Raw genomic sequence first — 27,103 nt, 5'->3', positions numbered from 1 at the left:
CCCCCAAAAATCCACTTGTCAACTATTTTCAGACAGTGTAGGCTCAAGAGGCAGCTGCTTTGTGCCCCACAACAATGACTGGGCTGCCCCTTTTGCCCTGCCTTAAAGACAGCTCTGTTCCTGACAAACGCTCCGAAGAGTAATCCAAATGTGAATCACCCTTCACAGATCAAAGCATGTGAACAAGGCCCTAATGTCATTTTTTTTTTTTTCCAACCACTTACCGATCAGCAGTTTATCTTTTCCTGCTGGCCGGCTAGTCTGTTGTTTCCGCTGCTGTGTGCTGTGGTTGGTCAGCAGACTCCCAGCCAATGATTTTGGCTGTGAACCTGCTGATGGCGGGGGCCAACCACAACATGGAGATCGCAGTGTTTGTAAACACAGAACACGGATCTGGTCCTTCTCCCTGATTTCACTTACTATTCAGAGCTGAGATCAGGGAGAAAACCAGCCAGATCAGTAAGTACAACCAGCACACATACACTCGATCGGCACACGTGAAGTGCGCTGCGCTTTTGTGCGGCAGTGGGGGAAGGAGGAGGGGGGGCGAACTTCAAAAACAGTTACCCGCTGCCCCCCCCCCCCCCCCCCGAAAGGTGCCAAATGTGGGGGAGGGGGGAGGAGGCAGATAAGCGGTGCTTCCACTTTTGGGTGGGAGTTTTAAAAGCTGTGGAAATTCCAGTATATAAACTTGAGCACAGGAAGATTTACCCCTTCATGACCAGGCCATTTTTTGGTTATTCGGCACTGCGCTACTTTAACTGGCAATTGCGCGGTCATGCAACTCTGTACCCAAATACAATTTCTATCATTTTGTTCAGACAAATAGAGCTTTCTTTTGGTGGTATTTGATCACCTCTGCGTTTTTGTTTTTTTTTTTTTTTATATAAATGAAAAAAGACTGAAAATTTGGAAAACATTTTGCTATAAAACACATCCAATTAAAAAAAATGTTAAAAATCAAATTTCTTGCTTCTCTCTCTCTCTTTTTTTCTTCTTTTCTTATTACAATTGTTTTTACTTTTCCTATATATTGAATTAGAAAGCTAGCATCCTTGAGTTGCTTGTTATGTAAACATTAAATTTAAATGTATTCACCTGTAAATACACCTCCCAACTTTTTGAGATGGGAATGAGGGACACCTATCAGCAAAAGCATGCAGGCATAGGACACACCCCCTGCCACGCCCCCTTAAAGTAGAATTGTATAAAAAAAAAACAAGATTGGTTAAACCCACAAGTGCTTTTTTTATCACTACTATTCCTTTATATTGACTTTTGAAATTTACAAATGCAGCAATTTAGAAATCAGATGAAAGGTTTAGCTCTGGGAAACACTTTTTGATAGATAAAAAGTGCATTTTATATACATCTATAATATAGATCAGACTAAAATGAGGGACAAATGAGGAGGAAAGAGGAACAGAGGGACATTGCTCCAATTCAGGGACAGTTGGGAGCTATGCGCAAATGTTTCTGTTTTATGGTGTTTTGTTGCTCATCATACAGGGGGAAGTACAAATCTCATGGCTCCCAACTGTCCCTGATTTCGAGGGACTGTCCCTGATTTGGAGCAATGTCCCTCTGTCCCTCTTTCCTCCTCATTTTGTTCTGATCTATATAATTGTATACAAAATGTACTTTTTCTCTTTCAAAAAGTGTTTCCCAGCGCTAAACCTTTCATCCAAATTCTAAATTGCTGCATTTGTCAATTTTAATAGCCAATATAAAGGAATAGCAGTGGTAAAAAAAAAAGCCCTTGTGGATTCTATTAATCTTTTCATTGGTTAATTCTCCATTAAAGGGGGTGTGGCAGGGGGCGTGTCCTATTCCTACATACGTTTGCTAGTAGGTGTCCCTCATTCCCATCTAAAAATGTTGGGAGATGTGCAGATCTGGTTGTATTCGTTCAATTATAAATCTGTAATACGCATAACATACTTGTATTTTCTACAAATACTTAATAAAAAGATTAAACATAAAACCTACTTAATAAAAAATAAAGAAAATAAATAAAAATCAAATTTCTTCATAAATTTGGGCCAATATATATTCCACTACATGTTTGGTAAAAAAAAAAAAAAAAAAAAAAAAAATCTCAATAAGTGTATATTGATTGGTTTGCGTGAAAGTTATAGCGTCTACAAAACTACAAACTGTGGGATATATACTGGAGTTTTTATTTATTTATTTATTTATTTTTTTATACTAGTAATGGCGGCGATCAGCGACTTTTAACGGGACTGTGATAGTGACACCAACTGACGCTGGGGGGAGAACGGATTAACTGATATCACCAGTGACACTAATACATTGATCAGTGATAATACTATACACTGACACTGTACTAATGACACTGGCTGGGAAGGGGGTTAACATTTAGGGGCAGTTCAAGGAGTTAACTGTGTGCCTAACAATGTTTTGTGTGCTGCTTTTACTGAGCGATGTGCCTGTTTTTATGCCAGAAAACAACTGACACATCGCTGCTGTCTGTAGAGAGCTCTGTGTTGTTTACCAACACAGAGCTCTCTTCTGTCATTTGTCCCCCCCCCAGCTGATCAGTGGAGCCTTTCGCACAAACCAATCAATATACACTTATTGGGATTTTATTTTCCCAAAGACATGTAGCAGATTACATTTTGGCCAAAATTTATGAAGAAATTTGATTTTATTGGATGTGTTTTATAACAAAAAGTAGAAAATAGTCTTTTCAAAAATGTCATTTTTTTTTTTGTTTATATAATAAAAAAATGTTAAAAATGCAGAGGTGATCAAATACCACTAAAAAAGAAATCTCTATTTGTGTGAAAAAAAAATTATATAAATTAAATTTTTGTACAGCGTTGCACGACCGCACAATTGACAGACAAGTATTGCAGTGCTAAATAGCAAAAAAAAAAAAATGGCCCGGCGATGAAGGGGGGTTAGGCTGGGTTCACACCATTGCGATGTCAGACGTCGCATGTGATTCGCACCGTATTGCTGTGCAGATCACATGCGATTTCTGTGCGATGCAAATTCAGCCATACAGATTGTATTGGCTGAATTCGCATCGCATTCGGACCAAAAGGGTACAGCAGTGCTGTGTCTTGGCCTAGGCCAACAAGGCCCAGGCCTAGGGCGGCACTGTGCGGGGGGGCGGCAAAAAGCCGCCCCCCCCCCCCGAAAATGGCAGCGGCGTCCTCTTCCCGCACAGCAGGGCCACCATCTGGGGAGTACAGCTTAGCAGTGCGGGTGCGGAGGGGGCTAGAAAGTAAAGTAAGAACTGTCAAGCCGCCCCTCCGTAAAGCTGTCTCTGATTGGCCCTCTGCTGTGGCCAATCATGGGGAGGAAAACAGCGGTCAGGAAGCTGGGCGGCGGCACAGCGAAACCAATTAGAGCCGCTCTCTCTCTTCTCCCTTCAGCTGACAGAAAGGGGAGGGGGGGCGAGCGGGGGGAGTTCTCTGGCAAATGGATCAGCAGCGCTGTGACAGGGAGAGGAGAGATGCGGGCTGTCTGTGTATCTCCCCCGCTGGCCCCCCCTCCCCTTTCTGTCAGCTGAAGGGAGAAGAGAGAGAGAGCGGCTCTAATTAGTTTCACCATGCCGCCGCCCAGCTTCCTGACCACTGTTTTCATCCCCATGATTGGCCACAGCAGAGGGCCAATCAGAAGACTCTGGGGGGCATCATGGGAAAATAGTCCCTGAAGAATGGCGGCCCTGTGTGTCAACAGACATGCTACAGCCCCCAGCATGCATGCACTCTGCTGAGGGAGGGGGGGGTGTTAGAAGAGAAAAAGAGGGAGCCACGCTGTACCCGCACCACCAGGGAGCCACGCTGTACCCGCCCCACCAGAGAGCCACGCTGTACCCCCAACCACCAGAGGGCCACGCTGTACCCCCAACCACCAGAGGGCCACGCTGTACCTGCACCACCAGAGACACGCTGTACCCGCACCACCAGAGACACGCTGTACCCGCACCACCAGAGACACGCTGTACCCGCACCACCAGAGAGCCACGCTGTACCCGCACCACCAGAGACACGCTGTACCCGCACCACCAGAGAGCCACGAGGTACCCACACCACCAGAGAGCCACGCTGTACCCGCACCACCAGAGAGCCACGCTGTACCCGCACCACCAGAGAGAGCCACGCTGTACCCGCACCACCAGAGAGAGCCACGCTGTACCCGCACCACCAGAGAGAGCCACGCTGTACCCGCACCACCAGAGAGAGCCACGCTGTACCCGCACCACCAGAGAGAGCCACGCTGTACCCGCACCACCAGAGAGAGCCACGCTGTACCCGCACCACCAGAGAGCCACGCTGTACCCGCCCCACCAGAGAGCCACGCTGTACCCGCCCCACCAGAGAGCCACGCTGTACCCGCCCCACCAGAGAGCCACGCTGTACCCGCCCCACCAGAGAGCCACGCTGTACCCGCCCCACCAGAGAGCCACGCTGTACCCGCCCCACCAGAGAGCCACGCTGTACCCGCCCCACCAGAGAGCCACGCTGTACCCGCACCACCAGAGAGAGCCACGCTGTACCCGCACCACCAGAGAGAGCCACGCTGTACCCACACCACCAGAGAGAGCCACGCTGTACCCGCACCACCAGAGAGAGCCACGCTGTACCCGCACCACCAGAGAGCCACGCTGTACCCGCACCACCAGAGAGCCACGCTGTACCCGCCCCACCAGAGAGCCACGCTGTACCCGCCCCACCAGAGAGCCACGCTGTACCCGCCCCACCAGAGAGCCACGCTGTACCCGCACCACCAGAGAGGGAGTCACACTGTTCCTGCACCACCAAAGAGAGAGCCACGCTGTACCCGCACCACCAGAGGGGGAGAAAGATAAAGCCACTGCCAGGGTACAGACATGCTACACTACTGACCAGAGTCCGCCTGGGCAACCCAGAGTGAGCGAACGTCCAGCTGGAGGGATCACTGTTGCAGTTTCACCGGGTCTGGTAAGAGAGCCTGTTGGCCATTATCCATTACTGTTCCCAGGGACTGAGCCATTAGGAAGTGCCTAACCTGATATCCTCTAGGCCTTGTTGACCGCCACAATGAGCTCCAATGCTGGGCCTCCAGTCAAAAAATTAAGGGGGGGGACACAATTTTTACAGCTCCAGGTGACACCAAACCTAGTGACGCCACTGCCCCGGAGCCCACAACAAGTTCCGGCACTGAGCTTCGGTAACTGGCAGCCAGAGTGCGCTAGCGTGGGCACCCAGGAAATCTGCCACCCAGGGTCCCACAAGCGGCGATTGGCTTTCCGTAGCAGCCGCCACCTCTCTCCCCACTGTCAGCCACACACACTCCTCGGCTCCTCCTCCTTCTCTGCTCCAATGTTCTAGTGTACACAGCCAGGAGGAGGAGGAGCCACAGAGGAGGGACACGACTTCAGTGAAAGAGCCGCGCTGCTGCTCTGAGGTCTGTGTATAGTTTACAGTGGAGGGGGACACAGTAACCGGGAAGGGGGGCAGATAACAGATGCACACATGGATGAGGGGAAGGGGGGTAAGGGGATATGTGCTGGGTGCTTTGGGAGGGGAGAGGATATGTGCTAGTGGGGGGGGGTCTGATCCTCCCCTCCCAAAGCAACTAGCACATATCCCCTTAGCCCCCAAATGAAAAGATGCCACATGCCTCTCTGTCCTCTTCCCGCGGCGTCCCTCTGTCCTCCTCCAATGAAGATGACAGGGCGGATCTTTAAAAGAAAGGGGTGTGGCCTTGACAGGAAGGGGTGGGGCATATTTAAATTAGGGGGTGCGCAAGCTCAGTCAGGCCTAGGGCAGCACAAAACCTAAATACACCACTGGGGTACAGGACCCTTTTTTTTTTGGCCCGCACTGGGAATCGGATCGCATCGATGTTCACAACGATGCGATCCGATTCCTGCACCATTTCACAGTTCGGACTTCAAATCGATCTGTGGGTGTCACCACTTAAAGAGGAAGTAAACCTTCTCTAAAAAAAAAAAAAAAAACCACCCTGCAGGACAAAGGCATAATGAGCTAGTATGCATAGCATACTAGCTCATTATGAATTACTTACCTGAGATTGAAGCCCCCAAAGCGAACCTTGTTCACCTCCTCCGTCGCCGCCATCTATCCCGGAGTGACTCCTGGGTATTGCCGCTCCGGAGCTGTGACCGGCCGGAGCAGTGATGACGTCACTCCGGCGCATGCGCGCGGGAGCCGTCAGTGACGGCATGGTCGCCTTCACTAATGGCACGCTCAGGGCGCCTGCGCCGTTGTCTACGACGCGCAGGCGCCGTAGACATCGGTGCCCGTTTTTAGGAAAATATCTCCTTAACCGTGTAGGTTTAAGGAGATATTTCTTGCACCTACAGGTAAGCCTTAATCTAGGCTTACCTGTAGGTTAAAGTGGTCGCAGAGGGTTTACAACCACTTTAAGGACCGGAAGGATTTGCCCCCTTAATGACCAGACCATTTTTTGCGATACGGCATTGCGTCGCTTTAACTGACAACTGCGCGGTCGTGTGACGTTTCACCCAAACAAAATTGACGTCATTTTTTTCCCACAAATAGAGCTTTCTTTTGGAGGTATTTGATCACCTCTGCGGTTTTTATTTTTTGCGCTATAAACAAAAAAAGAGCGACAATTTTGAAAATAAAAACAATATTCTTTACTTTTTGCTATAATAAATATCCAAAAAAAAAATTCAAATTTCTTCATCAGTTTAGGCCAATATGTATTCTTCTACATATTTTTGTTAAAAAAAAATCGCAAAAAGCGTTTATTGATTGATTTGCGCAAAAGTTATAGCGTCTACAATATAGGGGATAGATTTATGGGATTTTTATTATTCATTTATTTTTTACTAGTAATGGCGGTGATCTGTGGTTTTTAGCGGGACTGCGACATTGCGGCGGACAGATCGGTCACTTTTGACACTTTTTTGGGACCAGTGACATTTATACAGCGATTAGAGGTAAAAATAGCCACCGATTACTGTATACATGTCACTGGCAAGGAAAGGGGTTAACACTAGGGGGCGATCAAGGGGATAAATGTGTTTCCTAGGGAGCTGTTTTCTAACTGTGGGGTAGAGTCATGAATCGTTACCACGTTGTTTTTCCCCATTGCAATCTTGACAAAAGTGTTTCCCGATTCTTGCTATGCAGAGAATTCTCTCTTCTCTTCTGAAGCCACAGCCCTCAAAAGAAAGGAAGAAAAAAACAGGCAGTCTGCCAAGAATCACAACATTCTTTAGCAGTGGAACTTAAGTCTAAACATTGTAACAATTTGTCAAAGGAATAGACTTCCTGTGTAAATGAAGAAAGTTTAACCACTTAAAGTGGAGTTCCACCCACTTTTACAACTCTTCAGCATCCCTCACTAAACTGTGCACTGTAAACAAATTGGATATTTTTTTTTTTTTTTTTCTCAGCACCTACTGTATATCTGCTGTATTCAATTTTCACTTCCTCCTCCCTGGCCGTGGGCCATCGCATCATTTCCTGTTTGCAATGCCTTCTGGGAAGGGGCAGCAACTTCCTCTGAAACTGCCGTTGCTACGGAAACCTGACCTGAAACCTATTACACTGCTTGTGCTGCACTGAGCATGTGCGAGATCTGCAAGGATGAGATCCAGGAAGAAATACAGTCTGGCTTCAGATGCCCACACTTAAGATGGCCACGACCTACTGTACGTTTATAAAATAACAAACTACTGCTATAAACGAACAAAACAGACCTTAGTTTACAGACTAACTTTACTAGAATACATTAAGCTTGTGTATTATAGGGGTATTTTTATTTAAAAAGTATAATTTCCACCACCACTTTAAACACTAAGCCTTGTTCTGACATTTGTTGGTTTCAAGTTAAAATCATTTTTTTTTTGCTAGAAAATTACTTAGAACCCCCAAACATTATATATATATATATATATATATATATATATATATATATATATATATATATATATATATATATATATATATATATATTTTTTTTTTTTTTTTAGTAGATACCCTAGAGAATAAAATGGTGGTTGTTGCAATATTTTATGTCACACTGTATTTGCGCAGCGGTCTTCCAAATGCAATTTTTTTGGAAAAAATTACTTTAGTGAATTAAAAAAAAACTAACCAATAAAGTTAGCCCAATTTTTTTTTTTGTATAATGTGAAAGATTTTACATTGTGAGAATCGTGACCTTTTTACTCTAAGCAAAAAAAAATTGTGATTCTCATTTTGGCCAGAATCGTGCAGCTCTACTGTGGGGGAGGAGTGTACTGACAGGAGGAGGAGGAGAGAGATCGCTGTTCCTGATCACTACGAACAGCAGATCTCTCTCTACTCCCCTGACAGAACGGGGATCTGTTTGTTTACATTGACAGATCCCCCGTTCCGGCTCTCTGAGAATTGATCGCGGGTGGTCGGCGGGCATCGCGGCCCGCCGGCCACGTGCATCAACTCCCATATCGCTCTCAAAGCGCCTGACGTGCAGCTACGGCGATTGGCGCAGCCGTGCCAACCTGCCGCAGTATAATGACGGCGGCTGGTCGGCAAGCGTTTAACCCGCAGCGGTTCGCATAGGGCGGTGTGACATGCGATGCGGGAACTTGCGCGGGCATTGTGTGAACCGAGTCGAAATCTTCCCGGAGGTCAAGCGGTTTCATTTACCTGCAGGATGGCGAGTTTATTGATTGTGGCGCGGTTCCCTGTGCCGCTAATCACCCTCCACTACAAAAACATAAGCGTGCAATGGATCGCCGCCGCTCCTGCGCTGTTCACAAGCGGAGCTTTACATAAAAAAAGGCCAGTTGGATACATTGTTGCGATGTCAGAAGCGTCACTTTAAGAGGTTCTCATCCAGCTGTGTTTGTTTAAATAAAATAAAAGTGTCATTTTAATACCTCCTACTGCGACATCGCTGCCAGCCTAAAAAAAAAAAGGCGATTTCGTCGCGGGGACTTAGCGGGCTGGAAGATTTATCCTTTAACTGAAGGGGGGGGATGGGGGACCACACACGGGGTTTTTTTTTTTTTTATCATGTCTGAAACGTTGCCACTAATGGATCTGTCCGGGACGATTCAGCTGCACTTTCAAAGGTTCCACTTGAAAAACAAAATAGAAGCGTCATGATCTCAATCTCGCCAAGTACGGTGTAAGAGGAGCCGCGAATCAAAGGGAATGGAAAGTGCCATACTTGACTGAGGGCAGAGGGATGAATCGGGGGTGTCATGGGGGCCACAATGTTATTAGGGGCCCGGGGAGGGGGTGGGGTGGGGGTCAGGCAATGTGTTGTCAGCTTCTGAATACTGGAGCCATTGTTCCCGGATTGGGAGCATCTCAGTACAAGAATTCAATGCACAAAGTTTTGGCAACAAGAAATGGTGCAAGTCAATTTTTTGGGACCCTAATGCCGCGTACACACGGTCGGACTTTTCGTCTACAAAAGTCCGACAGCCTGTCCGACAGACTTCCGGCGGACTTCCGGCGGACTTTCGGCGGACTTGCAGCAGACTTTCTAACGAACGGACTTGCCTACACACGACCACACAAAAGTCCGACGGATTCGTACGTGATGACGTACACCGGACTAAAATAAGGAAGTTCATAGCCAGTAGCCAATAGCTGCCCTAGCATGGGTTTTTGTCCGTCGGACTAGCACACAGACGAGCGGATTTCGGGGTCCGTCGTAGTTACGACGTAAAGATTTGAAGCATGTTTCAAATCTAAAGTCCGTCGGATTTGAGGCTGAAAAAGTCTGCTGAAAGTCCGGAGAAGCCCACACACGATCGGATTACCAGCCAGCTTTAGTCCGTCGGCGTCCGTTGGACTTTTGTAGATGAAAAGTCCGACCGTGTGTACGCGGCATAAGGCTCGATTCACATCTATGCATGTTGCTTTTGAGCATTTCTGCAGTGCTTTTTGCGGTGCTTGCTGCGTTTTTGAACATGCGTTTTTGCCACGTTTTGTTTTTTTTATACTGTATACAGTGTAAAAAAAAAAGAAAGGAAAAAAAACGCAAAACGCGGTAAAAACGCGGTACTTGCCTTTTTGGATGCGGGTCCATTGAATTCTATTACATGCAAAACGCTGCATTTTGCATGAAAAAAAAGTCCCCGACCCTTTCCAAAAACGCAGAGGCACAAAAATGCATTGATGTGAACATGTTCCATAGGAACCCATGTTAAAAAATTCCCATGCATTTCTGCAAAATCAAAAAACGCATTAGTGTGAATGGAGCCTTAGGGCTAGTAGAATTCCTAATCGTATCAGAATGTGCAACGTGCGTTTGGCTGCCGTTATTCTTAATGGCACCCCAAATGCGGGTGCGATTCTGTCACGTTTGTTGAGCGACAGAATTGTGGCAAAAAAACGGGCGTTTAAAATCGCACTGACTTTGCCGCCCAAAAAAAGGAGCAGGAGCCTCTTTTGGGCAACAAACACAAGGCAGCCCATTGAAGTGAACGAGTTGCCCTATGCACGACACACGCTTCCACGGGTAAGCCCTGGTTCACGGTGATGCGATTTGACACGTCAAATCGCATGCCAAATCGGCGGCAATTGCCAGCAATGGCATCGTCCGAATCAGTGCAGCGCCGGATACTTTTGGCGATTTCAGGGTGCGATTTCCATTGACATCTGTGCAGAAACCCGCACAGATGTCTCTGAAGTCGCCCCCGAAGTCGGGACTGACATTGCGGGAATGAACTCGCATGATTTCATATCCGCAGTCAATGTGAACCAGGGCTAAATCGTGCTTTACAAATCGCGAGCTCGTGCCCGCTGCGTGATTTCTGAACAGGGCCTTAGGGCTCGTTCACAAATGAGGCTGAGGGGGCTGTAAAACCCCTGTCGAGATGCACTATTACCACCAACCCCCCACCAACTGCTACCCCCTTTTAGGTAAAATGAAATACCACTTTCATCTCTGTTGCATCTTGGTGCTTCTGATCTCCTGCAGCCTCTTTGCGGCCACTTCCTGTCTACATACAGTCCAGTGATGGCTGCTTGGCATTTCTCAGGGCGGGTATCCTGATGTTTATAAGAATAGACCATGCCTGTGTAATATGTGTAGAAATAGATACTTGTAGTCTATTCTAAGGACTACATATCCCATGGTACCTTGCTGCCTGCCAGTTGTAATTCCTGTACTGACTCCGCCTCCGGAAACTCCTCCTCTCAGCTTCTTTGTGAAATGCAGGCTCTGTGAAACGTGTCACACAGCAGTGCCTACCCACAGGGCATAGTGGCTACGTGTCACAGAATTCAAGGAAGTAAATGTGTGGGGACAGAGGCATAACTAGAATCTTTAGGGGAAAAAAAAAAGGAGAAGGGGCGCATGGGAATTTTAAGGTACCAAGGATTGAAAATAAACAGTAAATTTAGAAAAATATAAATTTTATTATAAACAACTCTTAAATCACAGTAAGCATTTACAAGGATCCCGTAGCAATGTTTTACATGTACAACCACTTCTTACTCTTACATGTTTCGCTCACATGAGCTTCCTCAGGAGATTTTTTGAAGTGTCACAAGAAGTAAAGGATACTATAAGAGAAACCACATTGTAAATTATTACACTAGAACCTTTAGGGCCCCCGGTGCAAGAAACCATAAAGGACCCCCCCGCGGCAGAACACCGGGACCCGATTGCAACCCTGGTAGTCCCGCCACTTGTGTCAGTTTTTTTTTTCTTTTAGCTATTTTATTTTATTTTTTTTACCATTGTATTTTATTTATTTATTTATTTATTTTACAATTTAATTTTTTATAATTTTTTTTACAATTTTTTGGGAGCCCCATTGGGGGGCTTTGGTGAGACATCAGGGGTCTAAACAGAGCTCTGATGTTTCACCTTTGAGCCAGAGAAAGGACATTTGGGACACACAGCCCTCAGTCTCCATTTCTGCAGCATCAGCTGTACAGAATGAATGGACAGGAATAGCTCTGTACAGAGCTTCCCCTCCATTCACAAACTGAGGCATAGTAAACAGTTTACTATGTCCCGATCACAGCATGGTGGATAGGAAGGGTGGCGGAGCAGCATGTAGAAGAACCAATACCCTCCGTTTTCCTTTCAGCGGCTGCAGGAGGAAAATGGAAGGGATCGATTCCTCTATATGCCGCCCCCACCGCCTCTCCTATCCTGGTGTACAGGGGCCTTGGAGCATGGGGCTGGGTCGCAATTGAGACCCTTGCGACCCCTGTAATTACGCCTCTGTGTGGGGATCTAGGAAAAGGCTAGAAATAAAAGAAATACAATGTGGAAATGTTTTGGAGGAATAGAAGGGATCGGTGATGTTCATTTGTTCTGCCGTTAATCCACCCAATCTGGACACTTCACCAGTATTGTAAATTCCTTTTATTTTAGCACCAGCTCTCTATGGGGTCCAGTTCCTTCATTTTAGTCATACTCAATTCACCTTTTTCACTAAATGGCCAATAGTTTGTGGAATCCTGAAGGTCACACCTGATGTATATGTTCTGCCCCAGGTTCATGTAATATTTCTGTGTTGTAGTGTAATCACTGCATGTGGTTATACAGGAGGGGAGGACAGGGGAAGATACCAAAACCACATATTAAACAAGTGGTCCAAAGCGGCCATGAGATGTCAGCATTTCTTTGCAGCATGCTGACATCTCGTGGTCGCTTTGGATCACTTGTTTACTATCTGCTGTTGGTATCTTCCTCTGTCCTCCCCTCCTGTTTAGCGCTAGTGAGTTTAGTCCTAGCTATACCCCGTCCATTTCTTCCATGTTCCCTCAGTCAGTGTTTATTATTCGCAAAGACAGGGCTCAGGAAAGTCATTACCTTCTTTACACCTCTAAACTGAAAAAACAACCTGTGTAATGTAATTAGCTGAAATAAAATTGGATTGGATTCAACTTTTGTGTCTTACTGCAGAGTTAAGCTGCCTGTGGATGGTGCCAAGTCAGTACCACCATGCTGTCCAGACAGACCGGATCTAAAGCCAGCCATAGATGAAGCGATTTTCGTTCCTGCAACCATGGGTTGTGCTGAGTTCCCGGGTCTGTACACCTGCTGTGCCCATTATGAGGGGTTCCCACCATCCCTGTGCTGAGTTCCCAGTTCTGAACACCTGCTGTGCCCATTATGAGAGGTTCCCACCATCCCTGTGCTGAGTTCCCAGGTCTGTATACCTGCTGTGCCCATTATGAGGAGTTTCCACCTTCCCTGTGCCAAGTTCCCGGGTCTGTACACCCGCTGTGCCCATTATGAGGAGTTTCCACCTTCCCTGTGCCAAGTTCCCGGGTCTGTACACCTGCTGTGCCCATTATGAGGGGTTCCCACCATCCCTGTGCCAAGTTCCCAGGTCTGTACACCTGCTGTGCCCATTATGAGGAGTTTCCACCATCCCTGTGCTGAGTTATAATTCTTTTATTATGGGGAATGTAACAGACGGAGTTGGAACACACAACGGTGGGACAGAGCCAAGAACTATGGCAAGGAGATCTCACTGTTGAGGTACCCAAGACATAGAAGTCAGGCACTGATTCGGCTCCACCTTAAAGTAAAATATATTTGATCAGTCCTATTAGGCCATGAGAGTCTGCAGCTGTTACAATGTATCACACATGCGGTGCAGCAGAAGAAAAAGTTGATTTACTAAAACTGGAGAGTGGAAAATGTGGTGCAGCCGTGCATGGCAGCCAATCAGGTTCTAACTTCGGCTTGTGCAGTTAGACCCCTTTCACACTGAGGCTGCGGTTGCGGTAAATCGCTGCTCGTTTTAGCAGCGTTTTACCGCTGCTTAACCGCTTGCCGCCCGTATAACGTCATATGACGTCCTTGACTTTGAGCGGTGATATCTGAATGATGGGTGCAGCTACAGGCATCATTCAGATATCGTCTTTTAGAGCCGGCGATTCCCTACACCATGAGAACAATCATAGCGGCTTGATTGTTCTTACAGGCAGCAGGAGGGGACGTCCCCACCACCCCCTCCCGCTTCATCCGGCTCGCCCCTGCCATTGGCAAACCGGAGAAGGAACCGACCGGCCTCGGATGCTGACCATAGAGATTTCCGGCGGGCTAGATGGTCCCCGGAGTCTCTATGATCGTTCGGAGGCTGGGCACGATGACGTCACGCCCGGCCTCTGCATTTGAAAAAATGGCGCCGTCTCAGCTGGGAAGCTAAGATCATTTTTATTTTTTTATTTTTTTTTTGGATTTCAGGCTTCGCAGCCTAGAGGTGAGATGTGGGGACTTACTGACCCCCAGATCTCACTGTAAAGAGGACCTGTCATGCTTATTCCTATTATATGTTTATATTCCTTGTAATAGGAATAAAAGTGATAAAAAAAAAATGGAAAAAGAAAGTGTCAAGATAGAAAAATACAAGTAAAATTAAGAATACAAAAATAAATAACAAAATGTAAAGCGCCCCAGTCCCCGCGTGCTTACTCGCAGAAGCGAACGCATACGTAAGTCACGCCCACATATGTAAACGGCGTTCAAACCACACATGTGAGATATCGCCACAAACGTTAGAGCATGAGCAAAAATTCTAGCACCAAACCTCCTCTGTAGCTCAAAACATGTAACCTGTAAAAAAAAAATCGAAAGCGTCGCCTATGGGGATTTTTAAGTACCGAAGTTTGGTGCCATTCCACGAGCATGTGCAATTTTGAAGAGTGACGTGTTTGGTATCTATTTACTCGGCGCAACTTCATCTTTCACATTATACAAGAAAAATTGGGCTAAATTTACTGTTTTTTTTTTTTTTAATGCATGAAACAGTTTTATTTTTTCTTTAAACGCGTTTGAAAAATTTCTGCACAAACACTGTGCGAGATAAAAAAAGTTGCAACGACCACCATCTTATTCTCTAGGGTCTCTGCTAAAAAAAACATAATGTTTGGGGGGTTCTGTGTGATTTCGAGCAAAAAAAAAATGATGATTTTTACATGTAGGAGAGAAATATCAGAATTTCAGAGTAGCAAGTGGTTAAAGAGGAGTACCGCTTAAAAAAAAAAAAAAAATTTAAGTCAGCAGCTACAAATACTACCCAGGGTCCAGCGATGCGGGGGAGGGAAGCCTCGCTCGTCTCTCCCTCCCCTCTGCGGCGCCGGCATTGTCACTGTGGGCGCCCGGCTGTGGCTCCACAGCTGGCCACGCACTGCGCATGCGCGAGCCGCGTGGCACGCCGTGACTGTCCGGGCAATCATCTGAGACCTGTGACGTGTCCCAGATGATTGCCGAGAGGGAGGGGGGAGAGGTGAACTTGCTTTCGGCGCAGCGGTGCGCCGGGAGAAAGTGGGAGCTGGAACCTTCTAAAAAGAGGGTATCCCCCCCCCCCCAAAAAAAAATGACATGCCAAATGTGACATGTCAGGGGGTCACGTTCCCTTAAAGCGGAAGTTCCATATTTGGGTGGAACTCCGCTTTAAGCGGCAATTTTCGGGCTGCTAGCGGAGCGCTTTTCACCCCAAAGAAGGGGTTTAAAACTCCCGTGTTGCGGCGATTCGGAAGCGCTTTTCAGGCGCTTTGGATGCACCGCCCATTCATTCCAATGGGCAGGGTGTTTTGGAATCTCTAAATACAGCCCTGCCCAACCACCCCAAAGATGCTGCTTTGGACTTTTGGACTTTTCGGGACGTCACACTTGAATGAATGCAAGGCGGTTTTTCAGGCGCCTAACAGAGGCTATTTCCAGCGCTAAAGCGCCTAAAAAAACCGCCCCAGTGTGAAAGGGGTCTTAAGCTTTGTCGAAAAATCCTGGAAGCTGATTGGTTCCTATGCAGAGCTGCACCAGATTTTGCACTCTCCAGTTTTAGTAAATCAACAGCATTTCACGTGTTCTTTGACAATTCTAGGTATTAGGATCCCGTTTTTTTTTTTTTTTTTTGGCGGCGGGTTTTCATATGACATCGGCGGCGTTATCTCATTCTGCCATTTTAGCTGCAAATAGTACTTAGCGGAGGTCTTCTTTAACAGTGACTGAGCATGGCTTGGGTCTGCCCTGTGTTTGTCATGCGTAGCGCTCAGCGTGCAAACATGAGATATGTGCATCGCTCCTCGTTCCAAGTCGCTAAACAATTCCTTTTTTTTTTTTTTTTTTTCTTTTTTGTGAGCGCTCGGCCAACTGTAGAGCCCAGGCTGGATACGGCGCGGTTCCGGCCAAGAGCAGAAGGGTTTCGGCTCCCATCCAGCAGCAGCTGCTGAGGACGGGAGGATTTGGAATGTCAAAGGACTGGTTTGTGCTGGCTGACTTAATCTAAATAACACAAACGCCTCCGGTAAAACATGACTTCAACGGGAACTTTAATGTTAAAATTAAAACTACATGTTCCCTCCCACCTTCCCTACCCTCCTGGCAGCGCGGCCTCCGGTTCAGCTCCGGACGCTGCAGACAACAGCGCCGATTCCGCTGCCAGATAAAAAAAAGGACCTGGGCGCGTCGTGGGGGGTGGGGGCTGGAAAAACACGGACCGCACTATTCCTCGTTTCTTGGGGAGATCGCATTTGAATTTTTTCCGTTGCATGTCGCACTATGACGCGTGATAGCAGGTGTTGTGCGTTTGCGCGTTGGCCGCGCTACGCAATCAGAGCAGTCCGTTCATTTAAGGCTGCATTCACACCTGAGCGTCGCATTTGAGCGTTTTTTCGGGCGCTTTTTTTGTGCGTTTTTTACAGCATTTTGAAAGCGTTTTTGAGCCTTGGTGTTTTTTTTTTTTTTAACCCCTTCACGCCAAAGCCTTTTTCTTACACTTGTTGCTTACAAGCTAAAATCAGTATTTTTTTTTTTTTTTGCTAGAAAATGACTTAGAACCCCCAAGAATTATATAATTTTTTTGTAGCAGAGACCCTAGAGAATAAAATGTTGGTCGTTGCAATATTTTATGCCACACTGTATTTGCGCAGCAGTCTTTTTTTTGACATTTTTTGGGGGAAAAATACACTTGTATGAATTAAAAAAAAAAAAAAACAGTGAAGTCAGCCCAGTTTTTTTGTATTATGTGAAAGATGATGCTACGGCGAGTAAATAGATTCCTAACATGTCACGCTTTAAAATTGCGCACACTCGTGGAATAGCGACAAACTACGGCACTTAAAAATCTCCATAGGTGACGTTTTAACATTTTTAACGGTTACCTGTTTAAAGTTATAGAGGAGGTCTTGTGCTAGAATTATTGCTCTCATGCTAATGATCGCGGCTGTATCTCACCTGTGTGATTTGAACACTGTTTACATTTGCGGGCACGACTTACGTATGCGTTCGCTTCTGCACAGAGGGATGGGGCGCTTTAAATTTTTTTTTCTTACTTTATTTTATTTTTAACATTTTTTTTTGTATTTATTTATTTTATTTTATTTTTTTACACTGTCCCTTCCTCCTTTTTTTTTTTGATCACTTTTATTGCTGTCACAAGGAATGTGACAGGCAGTGACAGGTACTCTTTATGGAGAGGACTGGGATCTATAAGACCCCAAATCCCTCCTTGGCACTTAAAAGCATTTAAAACGCCAAGTTTGGCTGTTTTGAATACTGACATTTTTTTCTTTTTTTAATCTGGCGCCTTTAAGGGTCCAGTAATCCGGTAAGTGACGTCATGACATCGCTTCCGGGTTACTAGACTTGAGACCCCATCAAAGTCGATTCCGGCATTGTTCGGGTCTCCGGTCAGCTGGTGGACGTGCCAGCTGGTCGCTCTGGCCTCCCAGTGGGACGGGTGAGCCCGGGTGAGCCGCGGAAGGTGGCGGGAGGGAAGGGGGGGATATCCCCTCCCGCTGCTTGCAGTAACAGCTAAGCGGCAGCTTAATCGCATCAGTTGATAGTACAGGAAAGCCGACCATCGGCTCTAAAAAACGGTACCGGGGTGATGCCTGCAGCTGCAGGTACAACCCCTTACGTCGACGTCGCCGTCAACAGGTTAAATAGCCAATAGAGAAAAATATCATCTGTTTTATCATTTGTTGCTATGTTTTTCAGCTTTTTCATCCGCTTTTATTTATTATTTGTTATTTATTTCTTATTATTATTATTTATTTATACATTTTTTTAAATTTTTTTGGAAGGGTTTGAGGGTTAGGGGTTCCTTTTTTTTTTTTTTTTTTTTTTTTTATGATTATTTATTTATTCACTTATTATTAATTTTGTTAGGTTAGGGGTTATTATTAGGAGGTAGGGTTTTTAGGTATTTGCGCAGCAATTTTTCAAACGCAATTTTTTTGGAAAAACAACACTTTCATGAATTAAAAAACCACTAAAGTTAGCCCAATTTTTGTGTATAATGTGAAAGATGATGTTACGCTGAGTAAATAAATACCTAACATGTCACGCTTTAAAATTGCGCGAACTGTGGAATGGCGCCAAACTTCGGTACTTAAAAATCTCCATAGGCAGCGCTTTAAAATTTTTTACAGATGACTTGTTTAGAGTTACAGAGGAGGTCTAGTGCGAGAATTTACACCTGTGACAGACGGAACTCCGGTCCATTGTCAGGGCGTGTTCTGTCTGTCACAGGCATGGGGTCAGGAGGGCGGGGCTGTGTGTGACGGCGCACAGACTGCAATTGTAATGTAAGCTGTTACAGCGGGCAAACTCTGCTATGTGATCTCCTCTTCCTTAACGCCCTCTTCCGCTATAATGATCTGGCCGCTCCCTCTGCACGGGTGAGGCTGCAATGATGGACACAGGTGAGGCTGCACAGGTGAGGCTGCAATGATGGATACAGGCGAGGCTGCACAGGTGAGGCTGAAATGATGGACACAGGTGAGGCTGCACAGGTGAGGCTGCAATGATGGACACAAGTGAGGCTGCAATGATAGACACAGGTGAAGCTGAAATGATGGACACAGGTGAGGCTGCAATGATGGACACAGGTGAGGCTGCACAGGTGAGGCTGAAATGATGGACGCAGGTGAGGCTGCACTGGTGAGGCTGCAATGATGGACACAAGTGAGGCTGCAATGATGGACACAGGTGAGGCTGCATGGGTGAGGCTGAAATGATGGTCACAGGTGAGGCTGCAATGATGGACATAGGTGAGGCTGTACTGGTGAGGCTGCAATGATGGACACAGGTGAGGCTGCATGGGTGAAACTGCAATGATGGACATAGGTCTGACTGCACAGGTGAGGCTGTACAGGTGAACCTGAAATGATGGACACAGGTGAGGCTGCACAGGTGAGGCTGAAATGATGGACACAGGTGAGGCTGCACTGGTGAGGCTGCAATGATGGACACAGGTGAGGCTGCAATGATGAACACAGATGAGGTTGCACGAGTGAGGCTGAAATGATGGACACAGGTGAGGCTGCACTGGTGAAGCTGCAATGATGGACACAGGTGAGGCTGCACGGATGAGGCTTTTCAATGATGGACACAGGTGAGGCTGCACAGGTGAGGCTGCAATGATGGACACAGGTGAGGCTGCAATGATGGACACAGGGGAGGCTGCACGGGTGAGGCTTCAATGATGGACACAGGTGAGGCTGCACGGGTGAGGCTGCAATGATGGACACAGGTGAGGCTGCAATGATGGACACAGGTGAGGCTGCACATGTGAGGCTGAAATGATGGACACAGGTGAGGCTGCAATGATGGACATAGGTGAGGCTGTACTGGTGAGGCTGCAATGATGGACACAGGTGAGGCTGCATGGGTGAGACTGCAATGATGGACACAGGTGAGGCTGCACAGGTGAGGCTGTACAGGTGAGGCTGCAATGATGGACAGAGGTGAGGCTGCAATGATGGACACAGGTGAAGCTGCAATGATGGACACAGGTGAAGCTGCAATGATGGACACAGGTAAGGCTGCAATGATGGACACGGGTGAGGCTGCACTGGTGAGGCTGCAATGATGGACACAGGTGAGGCTGCACGGGTGAGGCTGCAATGATGGACACAGGTGAAGCTGCACGAGTGAGGCTGCAATGATGGACACAGGTGAGGCTGCATGGGTGAGGCTGCAATGATGGACACAGGTGAGGCTGCATGGGTGAGGCTGCAATGATAGATACAGGTGAGGCTGCACTGGTGAGGCTGCAATGATGGACACGAGTGAAGCTGCACGAGTGAGGCTGCAATGATGGACACAGGTGAGGCTGCACTGGTGAGGCTGCAATGATGGACACAGGTGAGGCTGCACTGGTGAGGCTGCAATGATGGACACAGGTGAGGCTGCACTGGTGAGGCTGCAATGATGGGCACGGGTGATAAAGTTCTTGTTAATATTTATTTGTGTAACTTAATTCTGCATAAAACATTTAAGTGTCATTTCTTGAGAATTTATGAGGGTGTGTATAGGGGCGGGATTAGGGCGGGGCATGGTAGGGGTTGGGCGGGGCATGGTAGGGGTTGGGCGGGGCAACTGGTGGCGAGTAATCCTTAAGGCCTGGCTAGTAGCTCAGGACTTGAAATTTTGAGCCCTGTAAGTATGAAATGTTTGTTATTTAAAAAAAATAAAAAACGATCCTTTACAATCACTTTAAAGTAGACTCATAATCTTTAACGTGTTAATGTTATTCCAAAAGTCGTTTTCAACCTTGTAAAACCTGCAGCTTCATTTAAAAGGTGATCCTGCCACAAAGATCCTCCTTCAGGCCCTTCCTGATATGGGGTGACAGTTATCTCCCAATTGTGCTCCTATGTTGCCACCGTCTCACATGCAGTGCCGAGGCAAGATCATCCAGCGCTCAGGGCAGGATACCAAACTGCGCCACCCCTCTCTGGATATCGTAGAATGGCACACAATATCTGAAGGCCAACACGTCTTTCATTCAAGAGTTATCATTGTAGGGACCGGTCTGGAACAAAGTGTTGGACTTCAGACGTCGTTTCCACTCCTGCTTCCAGGCAGTTGTAGTATGTTACAGTTCTTCTGTGGATCTGTGGGCCCCCTAAGAATATGGCAAAACATAACATGGGAGTGTGAACAGCCTGTTGAGGAATGTACTGTATAGTTATATTTTCAGACTACTTCAGCTAAGTAAAGGGTCACTTTTTCTTTGTTTCACACAGGTTCAGCAGTTGTATCAGGGTATGATTGAACCTCTCACATGCCCCATTGCCTTGTGGATGGTTCAGAGTAGTGCTTGACTTCCTAATGCCTAATGAGAAGCACCATTTTTAGAAGAACTTGCTTTTCAAAAAGGGCCCTTGGTCTGAACATGTCTTCTGCAGACAGTCATAAGGAAATCCCTAAGGAAGGCATAAGTGCTTCCACACCATTTTTGTGGTCATCTTAGCGGTCTAGTCAAAGGTCAGTACTTCAACCACAAGTGGTCTATGTTGATGGGGACAAGGGCCTCTTCCCCACAACCCTGAGCGGTGGTTGTTGGGACCAGCGGGCAGGGGGCTTATTGGAATCTGAAACCCCACTTTAACAAGGGGACGCCCAGGTCCCACCCCCAACCCCCCATGTGAATGAGTATGGGGTACATAGTACCCCTACCCATTCACAAAAAAAGTGTAAACAGTGAATAAAGACACAATACAAGTTATTGACAATTCCTTTACACTTGGCAGTCCCATTTTACTTACCTGAGCCCCTTCATCTCTTCGGCTGGGACGCGCTCTCCCTCTCTCCACGGGGTCCCGGCTCTTGATTGAATAGATTGATAGCAGCACAGCCATTGGCTCCCGCTGCTGTCCATCAAATCCAATGATGCGGGCGCCGGGGGGCGGAGCCTGTCTGTGGACGCAAATGCTGGACTTGTGAGTATGCCCGCAAGGTAGCCCCCCCGGGAAAGCGCTTCTCCTAGGGGGTTATCTGATGTGGGGAGGAGCCGCGAGAGCTGCCGGGGGACCCCAGAAGAGGAGGATCGGGGCCACTCTGTGCAAAACGAACTGCACAGTGGAGGTAAGTATGACATGTTTGTTATTTAAAAAAAAAAAAAACAAGCCTTACAATCACTTTAAATGAGACTAAATGAATTCAGAAACGAATCAACGAAACAAAATTAGTAACATAACGAAGCTATCTGAAACGAAACAAATTTTTCCATCCTGTACATGTCTAAAGCCATCCCAAAAATCTGTAATGAATATTGTTGAACATTTAGAACCGTCAAACATTTAATGAATTACAAGATGATTATCAAGTGCAAATCAAAAGTCCACAAAGAACCGAGATCAGCCAAAACAATAGACAGGATCACATAAGGTTAGCGGCGTCGCGAGTCACCAATAGTAGCGCGGGATGAATATATAAACACGTATCTGTTGGCAGACAACGCGGAGGGGCCTCCATCACGAGGCGCGCCATTCTGGGCTCCTCTCCATTCGATCTGTGAATTAATTGACTTGGTTTGAACTCCAGTGTTTTCTGCTGGAGAAGTCACTGTGAACGAACATGTTGTACATATCTCAAATATCAAATAACAAATGTTCCAAATGCTGAACAGGAGCCAGGATTTTTTTTTTTTTTTAGACATTTGAAAAAAAAAAAAAAGAGGAAATTGGACACAAAAGAAAATAACAATCAAATAATAGAAAAAAGTATTATCATAATTCACAGATAGAAGTGGATCTAGCATTAGATATATTTTTCAGATTAAAGTGGTGTTCCAGGCCAAAGTTATACTTTTTAAATAAAAATCCCCCTATAATACACAAGCTTAATGTATTCTAGTAAAGTTAGTCTGTAAACTAAGGTCTGTTTTGTTAGTTTATAGCAGTAGTTTGTTATTTTATAAACTTACAGCAGGCCGTGGCCATCTTAAGTGTGGGCATCTGAAGCCAGACTGTATTTCTTCCTGGATCTCATCCTTGCAGATCTCGCACATGCTCAGTGCAGCACAAGCAGTGTAATAGGTTTCAGGTCAGGTTTCCATAGCAACGGCAGTGTCAGAGGAAGTTGCCGCCCCTTCCCAGAAGGCATTGCAAACGGGAAATGATGCGATGGGCCGCGGCCAGGGAGGAGGAAGTGAAAAATGAATACAGCAGATATACAGTAGGTGCTGAGAAAATGTTTTTAAAAATATCCAATTCGTTTACAGTGCACAGTTTAGTGAGGGATGCTGAAGAGTTGTAAAAGTGGGTGGAACTCCACTTTAGGTGCAGCATGCTTGTTAATGGGTCAAAAACACTTTTAGGTATTTATTACCTTTCATAGAGATCACAGGAGTCCCCCTGAAAACACCTTCTGCTTTTCTCTCTAGAAGGACGGCGTCATCTTTGTTCAGGCATCATCCAGGATCACCATCTACTTCCTGGACTGAGATGCCGGCTCAGGGATGACACAATCATACTGTATAAATCCTGTTTACGAATGTCTGACACAAAGGTACAATGTTGCAGTCTGTCTGATCAATGGGAAACTAAGGAAATGCTTCTTCCTGTCTGCAGCAGACTGATGACCTCAACTCAGCCTAGGCAAAGTCACTGGAGTGGAGATCAAGGATGGATATTTAATGATAAAAGGCAGAGTTTTCTTTTCTGAAAAAAAGCAATAGGCATCTTTCTGACTGCTTACTACCCTTTGGATTGCTTTTCAGAGGTTGGTATAGCAGTAACTGTCGGGCGTTTGCAGGGGCGGACTGACAACTCATGGGGCCCCCGGGCAATAGGAGATTATGGGGACCCCGGGCAATAGGAGAAGATTATGGGGCCCCCAGGCAATAGGAGATTATGGGGCCCCCAGGCAATAGATTATGGGGCCACACAGTATACACAAACAGTATACACACACACATACAGTATACACACACACATACAGTACACACACACGCCTACAGTATACACACACAATATACACACACAGAATACACATACACACACTGAAAAGGTACTGAAGAGGTGGGGCAGCTATAATCTTGGGATTAAAAAAAAAAAACACACATTTTTACATACTGTCCCTGGTTTTATTGAGGCTGGCAACCCTGATGGGGCCCCTTAGTGGCATGGGGCCCTCGGGCAGTGCCTGAGTGCCCGAATGGTCAGTCCGCCCCTGGGCGTTTGGGAAGTGCTACTGCTGTCTCCTGAAGGACTGTTTTTTTAAAGCCTTTATTCCTAAATTGTCAGATGGCAATTTTACATTGCGGGACTGAGCCGCAACTGTGAGCCAAGCATTTGGCTTGCAGTTGCAATGCAGCCTCTTTTAACTCAATGGGCGAGTTTGACAGGTGGCACCGCCTGTCACACTCTGCACCCTGAGCTAAAAATGCTTTGTTCTCAAAGCGAAGCATTGCAACTGTGTGCAGCTCTGTCTGGCTGTATTGTTACAATTCTTATGGGCAACCGGAGCCAGTAAAACTGCCTGTTTTTATTGCCCCCCCCCCCCCGGCTGCCCGTCTTACAGAGCCCATACATTTGTATATTATGACATATGATTGATTTATTAATGCAAACTTACGTTACTGAAAGGTTTGCATTTAAAAACTCTGGTCTAGAGGTGGGAAGGCCTGGAAAAAAACAGGAAAATTTTTTTAAGTTTTTTTTCAAAGCTGTTTTTGTTTTGTTTTTCCCGGAAAAATTGGGGGAAAAAAAAGGAAATAGTGAATGTGTTCTTTTACAATGATAAATAATGTATCTTGTGACAGTATGCGAGGTGAGGTAATGGATAATGGATGGTATATTTCACATGCGTTCTTTTGTAAAAGACTGAACCAGAATCCAACCCGGGTTTTCCCAACCTCTGTGGCAGGCTTGGTTCCAGTCCGGATGTTCTGGTCAACTTGAGTCCACGCTCAGGTGGACTTTAAATGAGCAGGAAGAGATCACAAGAGAGCTCTGGCCTGAGATTCAGAAGGGAATCTGAGAGAGAGGAGCTCTGTTTGGATTTAAAAAGATGGTTTGCTTTACCACGTGTTTTGTGGGTGACGGGGACCAGCCCCACACTGTATAGAAAGGAGTCTACTGTTTAGTATAACGCCGGACAGCAGGGATTTACTTTACTGTTTTTTGTTTGTCTTCAGGACTTTGCAAACCTCTTCTAAATAAAGCTGGCAACCCGCCAGATTTTTAAAAAACTGCCTGCACGCTGACCTTCGTTTCCAGAAAAGGTGATCCCCACTAGCTAATCTCCCACAATCTATAAAATGATATTTAAACTATATGACATGTAAAGTCCTAAATGATTGTAAGTTCTCTCAGCTGAAGACAAGCAAATCCTGGAATACAGTTCAAGTAACACTGTACTTCTAAATGCAGTTCTTAAACAAGAGACATATGCATTTCTGCCACTAGGGGGCGCTGCAGGTGAAAGGCTTAAGATTTCTTGTGGGCTCAATCTTGTACAGTTGGGTGATTGTTGGGATACAGAAGATGATAGTATCTGTCCTCTCGGGCCTTTATTGACAGGTAAGAGGGTACCTTTGTCTGACAAATTAGTTTATCTTATTTAAAGTGATTGTAAATGATCTTTTTGTAAAACAACCCATTCAGTTTAAAATAGAAATGAAAGGCAAAACATTTTTGTATACATATAAATAAACATTATAAATACCTTTTTCCCCATTCCCCATTCTCTCTGTTCTCAGCTGCATAAGAGCTAGGGGGGAGGAAAAGCAGCAGCACACTGAGCTTCCCAGCGAATGGCTGTACAGAGAGGGGCGTGTCAGGGCAAGTCTGATAATTGGAGGAGAGCAGCCTGAGTTCCCAGCATAGCTAGAGAACTGACCACGCTGTGCTCTCCTGCGTAGTGGGGTCACTTTTATATAGGAAAGCAGAGGGACTGGCAGGAACACCGGGGATTTCACATAAAGGGAGCAATACAAAGAGGACAGGATACTTCTTCATACAAGTACATGGTACAGCAGCCACATATCAGGAATATGAAGCGTTGGGGTAACAAACATTGTAACCTTTTAAATGATTCCTGTTAATATTGTCACCATTGCAGCATAACGGTTCCCTATAGTCTGGTCAGTAAATTGTTTTTTTCTTTTCCTCCTCTCAGCAAAATGGTGAGACCAACATCTAGAGTTTGGAAACGTTTCCACAATGCAATTTATATTCCAAATGCTACAAGGATGACAAACCCCATCCTGGCATGCCAGAGGAGCCTTAAAGACATTGAAAATACTTTATGGAATGAAATGATGGGGACTAGAATGAAAGTGGGAGGAGCTTTTCCCTCTTCCAGAAACACTGCTGCTGCTTCTGGATCATCACAAAGTGTTTCTTCACCAGCAGCATCTTCAAGTAAGAAAGTATTACAAACCACAGCCTCCCAAAAATACACAATCCCTTCATTTATAGAGAAAACCACACCTGGAAATCAGGAGAACATTCATCAAGCTTTATAGAGCAATATATGCTTATGGATCAGCATTGTCAATACCTGAAAATGCATATTAGCAGGAAGCTTTTTTTTTTTCAATCAAGAAAAGTTTTATTGAACAAGAGAAATCATACACTGAGACAAAGAGCGTACAGGACAAAACCCTGATATTATGGGTGGTATGTAAAACAAAAAAGTCTTTTTTACTTTTACATGTCAACATTTCTTAGAGACACATACATAAACATAAAACATTATGACTACTAACTGGAATAAACAGTCATTTACTTGGGTGAGTGCTGTGTAGTTATTTTTAGGAGTATCATGCTACATCAGTTTGGAATCATGCTATTGTTTCAGACGCCTTAAGCCGCCTCTCCCATATTTTATCATACTTGGAGGGACATCCTCTATGGGAGTAGACACGCTTCTTATACGATAATGTGCTTTCAATTCCACTATCCAGTGCGAGAGCTCTGGTGGGGTGGGTCTCATCCATACCCTGTCTATGACCTTCCTTGCTGAGAATAAGGTTTCATCTAGAAATATTTTGGTGAATTTATCTAGTTCTGGCTCTAGAAAAATTCCCAGTAGGCAGGGTTTGGGCTGCACCGTTATAGGGGAGCCCAGGTTGTCATGTAGGAATCTTACCACCTGCGTCCAGAATGTCTGTTTTTTAGAGCACTGTCAGAGGAGATGGTAGAATGAACCCAGGGCCTGACTACACATTGGCCAGTTAGTGGCCTGGCTGGGCCTATATCTGGCTATTTTAAGTGGTGTAAGATACGATCTGTGCAATATGAATATCTGGGTAAGGCGGTCAGATAGTTTGGGGGAAAACAATTTACAGGTATCGAGGGCTTCACTCCACTCTTCATCCTCTAGGGGTCCCAATTCTCCCTCCCATCTAGTCTTTAATGCATATGCTGTCACGGTT

At 45.9% G+C, this 27,103-nt stretch overlaps 1 protein-coding gene across 2 annotated transcripts; it reads left to right on the top strand.

Moving 5' to 3' along the window:
* The first annotated feature begins 3,429 nt into the window (after positions 1 to 3,429).
* Positions 3,430 to 26,261, top strand: LOC141103830 (uncharacterized). Of its 2 annotated transcripts, XR_012235375.1 has the most exons (3): positions 3,430 to 4,955; positions 24,860 to 24,946; positions 25,843 to 26,261. XR_012235375.1 is itself a non-coding variant. In XM_073593851.1 (2 exons), exons 1-2 carry the CDS (start codon positions 3,714 to 3,716, stop codon positions 25,864 to 25,866), a joined length of 1,266 nt encoding a protein of 421 aa, XP_073449952.1. In that variant the 5' UTR covers positions 3,430 to 3,713; the 3' UTR covers positions 25,867 to 26,261. The 2 variants fall into 2 exon arrangements, 1 of the variants encoding a protein (XP_073449952.1); XM_073593851.1 differs by lacking the exon at positions 24,860 to 24,946.
* The last annotated feature ends 842 nt before the right edge of the window (positions 26,262 to 27,103 follow it).

This window comes from Aquarana catesbeiana, linkage group LG07, assembly GCF_042186555.1.
Source record: "Aquarana catesbeiana isolate 2022-GZ linkage group LG07, ASM4218655v1, whole genome shotgun sequence".
NCBI lineage: Eukaryota > Metazoa > Chordata > Amphibia > Anura > Ranidae > Aquarana > Aquarana catesbeiana.
This window is presented reverse-complemented; position numbering and strand designations above follow the sequence as displayed.

Excerpts from the sequence above, each read along its gene's own strand:
- LOC141103830 (XM_073593851.1), top strand. The coding sequence starts at position 3,714 with ATGCTACAGCCCCCAGCATGCATGCACTCTGCTGAGGGAGGGGGGGGT. Across the intron at positions 4,956-25,842 it reads TTGCAGTTTCACCGGGTCTG|CAAAATGGTGAGACCAACAT; the intron begins GTAAGAGAGCCT and ends TCCTCCTCTCAG.